The 9,696-nt window shown below is 44.8% G+C and overlaps 1 protein-coding gene across 1 annotated transcript; it reads left to right on the top strand.

Annotated features, from left to right (window-relative positions):
• Positions 1–119: 119 nt before the first annotated feature.
• On the top strand, positions 120–8,717 carry atxn7l3b (ataxin 7 like 3b). Its single transcript, XM_080021616.1, has 8 exons — positions 120–657; positions 1,630–1,753; positions 2,904–3,036; positions 4,915–5,086; positions 6,658–6,758; positions 7,219–7,241; positions 7,464–7,509; positions 7,714–8,717. Exons 2-8 carry the CDS (start codon positions 1,703–1,705, stop codon positions 7,791–7,793), a joined length of 606 nt encoding a protein of 201 aa, XP_079877742.1. The 5' UTR covers positions 120–657; positions 1,630–1,702; the 3' UTR covers positions 7,794–8,717.
• The last annotated feature ends 979 nt before the right edge of the window (positions 8,718–9,696 follow it).

Raw genomic sequence — 9,696 nt, 5'->3', positions numbered from 1 at the left:
GTTCGGCGCTGGTCACAGCGGGGGCTCGGATCCACCGAGCGCATCGTCAGAAAGGGAGCCTCAAGTCGCGCGGCGTGCGCGGCGATCCGCGATCGATTGCTCTTGCCTGGCGTCTCCGGCGTAAAGATGGACGCCCGCCGAGCAGGGTAAATAAACGCGATTATTATCGAGCGCCGCGGGGGCTGCGGCGTGACCGAGGTGCCCCGCGATCGCAGCTCACACACACACACACACACGGAACGCGGAGCACGCCGGCCGGCCGGCCCTTCCCCTTCCCCTTCCGCTCCCTTCCCCCGGTCGGAGCGAGCGGCGCCCGGGCGTCGCTACGCCGAGCAGCAGCCGCAGTGCGGTCGCGTCTGGTCGGCGAGAGAGAGAAAAAAAAAACACCAGCTCTTTGTTTTGGACGAGAGGTTCGCGCTCGGGTCCGTGTTTCTACCGACACTGTTGATCCGGTTCCGTGTTCGTTGCGGTGGTTCGGCTTCCCGGGCTGTTCCCTCCCAACCACCGTAACCGACGTTGTCCCCGTTTTTTTTTGTTGTTTTTTTTTCCTGCGCTCCCTCGGTCGGTTCTAGACCGGAGGAGGAGGAGGAGGAGGTGGGGAAGCCGCCTGGAAACCGAGTCCCCCCCCGACCGGGAGGGAGACCCAGCCGTGCGGTTGTAAGTAGCCCGCTCGTTTGAACCGCTGGGTTCTCAATGTGGGGTGGGGTGGCGTGGGGGGTTGGATTGGAGGTCCCAATCCAGGGGGTCCCCAGCAAAACCAAAAAAAAAAAAAAGAAATTTGATAAATAATTCAAACTTCACTGTTGTTTTACTCACACATCACGTCCAACCGACCCCTTGATCTGGATCAGTCCGAAGGGGGTTATTCTGTGATAATGACTCTCTGGCTGCACATTATCCCACTCATAACACGGCTGCCTACTCAATTAAATAACACACTGATGCAATATGATTTATGCCTTATCCGCCTTCACCTCGTCATGTCCTCCGTTATAGTTTCTGTGTGGCGCCACAGGGTGGCGCCACTGGTCAGTGTTAGCGTCAACACTTAAGGCGGAGGAGCGGTTGCCCGTAGCAACGGTCATCAATAACAGATCAGGGCGATTCCGAAATAACCAACCGCTGGTTGTCACTGTTGATCGCCATTCAGGATGGAGTATCCCGCAGCGGTGCGATCATGTCCAGTAATGACCGTTGGCCTAACTAGGGATGGGTGGTTTCGTTTTTTTGACGACCAACAACAATTTTAGTCAACTCGCCCCGGTACAAGCGCGAAGCGTCTGCTACACTCATTTGAGTCTGGGCGGAGTTTCTCGTCGTACGTGCACTACACATTTGAGTCTGGGCAGAGAAGTTGTGTTTAAAATAAATAAATAAATCAAGTAGTCGACGTCACCGCCCAAGTCGACTAACCGATTAGTCGACTAATCATGCCCATCACGAGGTCTAACAATAAAAATCTTCTCCGATTGGATCCCAAATTGATCGATCCCAACGCATATCAAATCCAGGGGTCCGTGATTTGAAAATGGCTCCATAATCCATAAGAATAACAAAGTGGGGTGTTGTTCTACGTCATCATATACAATACTGTGATGTCATCGTGTCCGTCTTGTCCTGTCGCCGCAGCCCTGTTTTGGCTGACGCTTGCTGCGCTACAGCATGACCACGGCAGCGTCGGCTCAACCCGCGATTCTGGCAAATGAAAATGGAGGAGGTTTCAATGTCCGGCCTGGACAACAGCAAGCTGGAGGTACGTCCGGGCGGGTCCGCACCGCCCCGCCGCGGGGCCGTGGCGCCACGGCGCCGCGGGCCCAATTCCACGGTTTGGGTGGGGGCGAACTTGTAACTTTAAAAATTCAACTTCATTTTTCATAATTTTTCAACATTGAATCTAAGAAAACATGCATTTAACCATTTAATAAAAAAATAAAAAAATAAAGTATTTACCCATCACGGGTAACATTCCATGTTTTTTACAAGTCTGTCTGTTTTAAAGATGGGTCAAAATAGTAACAGGGTTGAAGTAACAGGGCTGCATAGAATTGACAAATATCCAAAATGTGGCTCACTAGCCTCTGTATTTATGGTGTGAGGACTATAAGGACATTCTAATGATTGACCTTAAATGTATAGAACAAAATAAATGTAATTACTTCCAAGGCACCATTTTTGTCACAGGGTTGTACTTGGAGAGTGACCTGACAATATCAGTAAAAATCCAGAACAAAAAGGAGAACGGACTTTTACTTCTCCCCACTCCCCTCAGGAAGTTCAGATAATGCAACTTGTGGTCGAACATGTGACTTATGGAATATTCCAAATATTACATGGCGCGTGTGTTCAGGTAACAGGGTTGAGTGAATTGTATGCAACACAACTCAAATGTGAATTTGTCATAATCATAATGAATTACTCACAAAAAAGACGTTTCAAGCGTTGGATATTAAATTGGTTGACGCAGTAATGCAAAAGTAACGCGATTTCCGAAGGATTTAAATGATTATATTCCACGGTAAAGTTTAGTGATAGTGAGTGGGTGGTTGGCGACATGTGAAAATGCTGTTTTCTTGATGTTGATAGGTTTTTTATTTATTTTGATTTATGTGTTAAGATGTTTACCCGAAACCTGCCTGGCGGTTCTTGTGTCGTGCACTTTACTTCAGTGTAAAAACTCTTTTTTTTGGTTTTTTTTTTTTACCTTTTTACTTTACATGCGTATTCGTACATTTAATATCGGCGGGACCCCCTTCCACCTGATCACCCCTCCGCCGGCGATCTCGAAAACGCTCGATACGCTCGCCGCCTGTTTTTAAACGCCGGTGAATCACCCGGACGCCGGTCTCCGCGTCCCTCTCCCTCTCCTCCCGCTCCTCCGGCTCCCGCTGCCTCCGCCGTGCCAGGGCCTCGCGCAGGACATCCTGTCTGACCTGGTGGAGGACGCCTGCCTGGGACTGTGCTTCGAGGTGCACCGGGCCGTCAAGCAGGGCTACTTCTTCCTGGATGACACGGACCAAGAAAGCATGAGGGACTTCGGTGAGTGCAAAGCGGACGGACACGCGCCTCCGCCCCCTCCTGGCTCTGGGTGTAGATGTGTTGTTACTCTTGACGATATATCTAAGTCTGTGTAATCACATAAACATGCACACACATAATGAACCCCACCTCATATAGCCCCAGTTGCACATTTCAGCACACAGGGTTAATTCTCACACACACACACACACACACATGTAGGCGCTGGCGGTCAGCCTTGGATTCCTGCCAAATATATTAGCCCCAATACTGTATTATTGTATGATCATATAATCAAACACAGTCGTGCACGCTTTTTAACGCACGTACTCTGCGTACTGTGTGCACTCGTCACAATAGACAACTTCCATTGAAACCAGTTCCAGTCGCCCCGTCATCCCTTTCATTGTGACAAACTCCTTCCTCTGTCATAATGCGAGCCATGAGCGTATCAACTTGTGTGCGTCCTGCATAAAGTGTCCGCCTCGGGGAGCTGCTCTCGAGCGGGGGGGGGGCTCTGATCCCACCCCTGTACAAGCCAAAAACAACGTCCGTCTGCCTCTTTATTTCAAAACCACCGACTGACAAACTGCAGATTAAAGCGACCCTTGAATTTCTGTTACAATCATATACTGTATGATTGTTACTGTACTGTGTGTGTGTGTGTGTGTGTGTGTGTGGGGATTCAAGAGGTTTATTCGTCACATACTTTCATACATATATGCAGTGAAATGTCAATATATATAAATGTATATAAATATCATATACTGTGTGTGTGTGTATGTGTGTGTGTGTGTATGTGTGTGTGTGTGTGTGTATGTATGTATGTATGTGTATATATATATATATATAGATATATATATATATATATATATATATATATATATATATATATATATATATATACACTTTTTTTTTTTTTTTACAATTAAAAAACAATCGAGGATTTGTTCCACAGCCCGGGGTCAGAACAGCCGTCGGGAGGATCCCTCACGATGGGAACACGATAGATGTTTTTTTAAGCGTTTACATTTTGCTTCAACAAATTTCTTTTCTTTATGATCTCTCGTCGAAATGACGCCGTTTTTATTCGCCTCGCCACGCAGGTGGTTTCACTCTGGGGGAGATTAGGGATTTTCCGCCCGGTCGCCTCGCTAACATTTCTAAATGATGCCGCGAAGACACGGCCGTCTATTTGTTTGGTTCAGTCGAGGACACGTTCCACACTTTGTTGTCCCCCTTAATTGAATGCAGTGCATTTTCACTCAGTGCGATGCTCTACTTAGTTTTCTTTCCTACCAACTCAGCGTCGTCCACGTCAGCCACGTCCGCTCTTTCAGTCGAAGTGTGTCGGGCGACCGTGACGTTTCATTTGGCGATTTGTCAGAAGTAATTTCACCATAATCGTGAGATAATACCTGTCCACCTCAGGAAGGAGATCCATGAGTACCGGAAGGCAGACATTTGGCAAAACAGTTAATTTGTCTCAACCCACTCGATGGAAACGTTGTATTTGTCGCGACATCGGATCGAAATTCCCGCGAAATTTTGGTGGAAAACGTGTGGCGTCAAGTTTCACAAAACAATGGCGATATTCAGATGAGATCGATGCTTCGTTTGTCCCCGGAGGGAAATTGCACCGCATGGCAGCTAACATGAAACATAGGTAATAATAATCATAATAATAATAATAGTAATAATAAGGCAATAGAATAAAAAAAATTTAAAAGAAAGAAATGGCAAAACACGAAAAAAAAACCTCAAAGCTAGAGGATGGAAAAATGTGGTGGGAGAAAAAAATTCCAATACGCGGTAAAGTAGTCATAACCGTGACGGCTCCGTACAAACGGCGTGTTTGTTCAACTGGCCGCTGCAACTGCTCCCCTCGTCTCCCTGCAGAAATCGTGGACCAGCCGGGCGTGGACGTGTTCGGCCAGGTGTACAACCAGTGGAAGAACAAGGAGTGCGTGTGCCCCAACTGCAGCCGCAGCATCGCCGCCTCGCGCTTCGCCCCGCACCTGGAGAAGTGCCTGGGCATGGGGCGCAACAGCAGCCGCATCGCCAACCGCAGGTACCGCCGCGGGGGGACCCGGTCGGCCATCTTGGCCCCGACGTCGCTGGAGCGATGGCATAGTCCCGCAGCCGCGCCGCCTGTGAAGCGCTAAAAAATATATATATCGTGGGAAAACTCTTGCTTAATTATCGCAGCAGATTGATCGTCGTTGGTGCACGACTCGCAAACGATTCATCCACGGCGAAGGATTCTTTTCGCTGGCCGGGGGGGGCGGGTTTGGAGTCACGCCGACCAAAGAGCGGGAGAGCGAGTGAGCCTTCACTGAACAAACCGAAATGGACGAAGCGTTGTCTGTCGTTCGGGAAGTCCTCCCTCCCTCGCTCGCCGTGTGTTAAACCGACAAGGGGTCAGAAAATCGAACGAGCCCTTTTTATACCAAGGGAGTCGTCAAGAGCCGCGTCACTGCCCGGAAAAGAGTCGCGTCTTTCATCGCCACGGGTAGTCGTCACTTTGAGAGCGAAACGCTTTCCGCTGCAGCTGCTGAATCAGTGCAGCTTTAGCCTTTTAATCCTGCAACACAAAAGCTAATTTCCAAAGATTCAAAAGATTTATTCGTCACATACATATTGCATTGTATGTACAATATGTCTGAAAATGTTTTGTTTGTTTTGTTTTTTAGCAAACTCCAGAGACTGTGCCAGGAATAGTACAAATAGAAATTTATTTATTTATTTATTTATTTTCATAAAAAAGGAATACAGTTAAATAAATTAAAAAAAAAATACAAATCGGTGCCGTCAACTCGGCCCGACGTGGCCACGCTCTCTGCAGGGAGGAGGCTCTGAACCGAACCCATGCATTTATTTCAGAGGAATTTTAATTTTTATTCAGCGCAAAACACTGGTTAGAGGTCTGTATCATTCGGATTGTATGTTTTTATATTTATTATTATTATTATTATTATTGGATGTGGAGGATGGAGCTGCCAGGCAGGAGGGAAAAGAGGAAAGCCAGAGAGAAGGGTTATGGACGTGGTGAGGGAGGACATGCAGGCGGTCGGTGTAGGCAGATGCTCCGCTGTGACGACCCCTAACTGGAGCAGCCCAGAGAAAAAGACATTAAACTGATTTTCAACGGCAGAAGAAATATTTATTTATATATATATATATATATATATATATTTTTTTTTTTTGAAATTTTTTTTTATTGTATTTATATGACATGAAAAAGACCCTCCACCTCCAAAGTTTTGTTGTGGTGTGATTGTTTCTCGCTGCCCTGGGAAATTTGAGTTGGGAAAAGCAGGAATTGGCTGGATTTGACCTTTGACCCTGGCTGGGTTTGACCTTTGACCCGTTTCAGGGGTTTTGCACCGTTTCTCTGTTTGTTTAAAGAAGAAATCCGGCATTTTTAAACTTTAACCTCTTTATTTATTTATTTATTTTTCCGATTGCTGGCGGTCAACCCAAGAAGAAGACCAGCGCTTTCCTTTAAGCCAGATTTAAAATATACACAATTTATTTTTACTGGAAACACTTTCAGACCAGGATCGGTGTGTGTTGTTTTTTTTTTTTCTGTTTTGTTTGTATTTTTATTCATTTTTTTGACTCCCTGTGCATCTTTTCCAGGATAGTTACTGGCAACAACACCAGCAACAAGTCAGAGAGCGACCAGGAGGACAACGACGACGTCAACGACAACGACTGGTCGTACGGAGCGGAGAAGAAAGGTGATTCTTTATTCTTTATTCTTTATTCTTTATTTTGTATTATTTATTCTGTTCAGTGAAACAGGAATCCTCTTTTAGGTTTGGCTGCTTATCAAAAGTCATCTTTGACTGTCAGTTATGTTGGATAAATAAAAACATATTTTTAAAATGTTGAGGTTAAAAAAATCAATATTCTAACTTTTTTTGAAGTAATATAAAATGCTATTCTCATTTCTTCCATTCTAACAAATTGTGTTTTTCATTAAAGCTTTTATTTTTCTATTTTGTTTTTCATTTCACTGAGCCATTTTAACAGTTTTATTTCCACATTTTTCCTTAAACTGCCATTTTCTTTTTAACGTTTTTTTTATTCCGTTGCTTTGTTATTGTCTATTTTCTGAGGTCTTCCTCTTGAATCTATCTAAAAATCTGATTATCTGTACGGTTATCCATCTAAAATTGTGTTTTATTTTCCTTCCAGCCAAGAAAAGGAAATCTGACAAGGTACGTTCATGCTCATGGTTTTGGTGTCTGACGCACCTGTTGATGCTGCGAAATGTTTTTACGGAAGATTTGCAGCGAATGACAGAAAGTCAAACTGTTGCAGCCAGAGATAGTTGGTTCAGATTCGGTTGCCGCCGTGTGATGTGCTCTTCTGTTTGAATACACAAAGTAATATATATATATATATGTGTGTGTGTTTTCTTGAATCCAAACTTGTCTCAGAACCCAAACTCGCCCAGAAGATCAAAATCGTTCAAGCATAAAAGCGGTAAGTTCAAACAAATCCTAATATCAGAGCTGGAACCATGCTCCCTAAATGCGTGTCCTCCCGGCGAGTTCAGGGGGCCAGGGACGGACACCTTAATCACACGGGGTCCGGGGGCCCCCGATGCGTATCAGACTGAGGGCCCTTTGTGCGCAAAAGGGCGGAGAACGGCCGTAGCTGACGGAGCGTCTGGTTCCTCCCGTTCAGGCATGATGGGGCCGCGGCGTCGCATGGAGAACCAGGAGAGCCCACGCATGCTCATGAAAGACGACGCCTTCCCTCAGTGACACGCCCGCTGCCACGCCCGCCCTTCCCCTGCTGCGTGCGTACGTGCCCGTGTACGGGAATGCACATGCAAATACACACTGTACACACACCTGGGAGGGGGGCGTGGCTCCGACTTCATCCTCCTGCTCTTTTTTTCGTTGTTGAATCGATGGACTTTGGTGTTTTTTGTCTTTTTTTGTTTTTTATTTTTTTGTTTTTTTTTAGGTGACGTCCACGACACCGAACCACAGTATACTTGACGTAAAAAGAAAAAAGAATAATTATTCTTCCGACACTTTTTTTTTGTTTGTTTGTTTCTGTTTTGTTTTCAGTTCCTTTTGGTTTGTAAATTATTTTGCCGAACTCTGAAATAACGAGTATCCTCACAGACGTTTTCTACGCAAATGGTAAAAGCTGCTGGTGGGCAGACAGGCAGATAAGGACTGGTTACATGTGCACATACTTTTAGATTTTTTTTTTTAAATGCGGACGTAAATAGGTATGAGTCGTACTTATATGTTTTTTTTTTTGTCTTTTTCGGAATGATAATTAAACACGTTTTCACATGAACTTTGGGACAATCGTGGATGATGATTTGTCTTATTTTTATTTCACTACCCACCCGATCAAGGTCACAATCCGCCCCCCCCCCCACCGCGGATGCTCCGTTTCCCATCCAGTATGTGAGAAGGGATTGTGTGAACTCGCCCTTGGAAACATTTTGTGACATGACCCCCCCCATTGAGCCGACAGATCTTTGCTGTCGGCAAAAAAATGAATTAAAAAAAAAAAAAAGGCGGGTTTCTATCGTTTGACTTGTTGGTGGATAGTTGAGCTTCTTTTCTATAGCGTTCAAACATGTCTTTCTATCATGTGTTTACATTGTAAAGGTAACATTGTATCCTCGGTGTGATGTGATAGTGTAAATATTTCAATAGTCAAATTGCTGCTATCATGGCCCTGTCTAGCGTAATAAATGATTTGTTACCAGTCTGTAGGTGTGTGGTTATTTCCACTTTTCTGGATTAATGTGTCATTTATTAGCATCATAAAAACAGAAGGCTTCCTCACACAATTTGGTATGCATGAATGGAATGTATTAATGTATTTATTTATTTATTTTTTTGTGGTGAAAACAAACCAAACAAAAACCTCTCTGGCATCATCCATGAGGAGAGCATGGAATTGTATGGGACTGTGTTTTGCGTCCAGCTGTACCGACCGGGTATAACCTCCAGGTGGCGCTATCGCAGTGGCAATTTTAATGGTTTAGCTCCAAATGGGGGCTGATGGAGGGTGAACGTAGATCTCTGTCCGCTCTTTGAATGCCCACTGAAGTGCCTTTGAGCAAGGCGTGCTCCAATAACGCACATCTCCCGCAATACTCATTCTTACTTTAAACCCACGGCTGGCAGAGAAGTGATTGCACTGTACACCTTCAATTTCTTGTTCGGCTGACATCAATTCAAAAAGGAGGCACGTTTTTCGCAATGACTTTTATCTGTAGCTGGACTGTCATTTGGACGCCTTTCAAGGGAATGATTTTTTTCTTCTTTTTCAAGTATTAAATATATAAGAAAAATTGACAATAAGTTAATCGGGTTTCTCAGGAAGTTAATGCTGCGTTCAAGTCACGTAGTAAGTTTTTTTCTTTTTTTTTCCCCGCTTTGCGCAACACAAAGTGTTCACCGAGTCGAACCCGTTCAACACAAACAAGACGCAAACGCACGGTTTTTATTATGTTATTAACAACCATTAGATGAACATGAAATCAATATGTAACTCTGTTGTATGCGCTCAAATGAAATTACATGTGGCTCTAATTGGTTAGAAGGACCAGTTCAGGACCATTTTATGTCTGTATTAAACGTGTTTATATTAAACCCGACAGAGGGTTCCCACGAAAGAGTTTAAATTGTATAA

Source organism: Zeus faber (assembly GCF_960531495.2).
Source record: "Zeus faber genome assembly, chromosome: 20".
Lineage (NCBI taxonomy): Eukaryota > Metazoa > Chordata > Actinopteri > Zeiformes > Zeidae > Zeus > Zeus faber.
Note: the sequence above shows the minus strand (reverse complement) of the source record. Positions and strands in the feature narration are given on the sequence as shown.

Coding starts and splice junctions, on each gene's coding strand:
- atxn7l3b (XM_080021616.1), top strand. CDS start 1,703: ATGAAAATGGAGGAGGTTTCAATGTCCGGCCTGGACAACAGCAAGCTG. Junction 3,037..4,914: donor AGAAAGCATGAGGGACTTCG/GTGAGTGCAAAG, acceptor GTCTCCCTGCAG/AAATCGTGGACCAGCCGGGC. Junction 6,759..7,218: donor GTACGGAGCGGAGAAGAAAG/GTGATTCTTTAT, acceptor TTTTCCTTCCAG/CCAAGAAAAGGAAATCTGAC.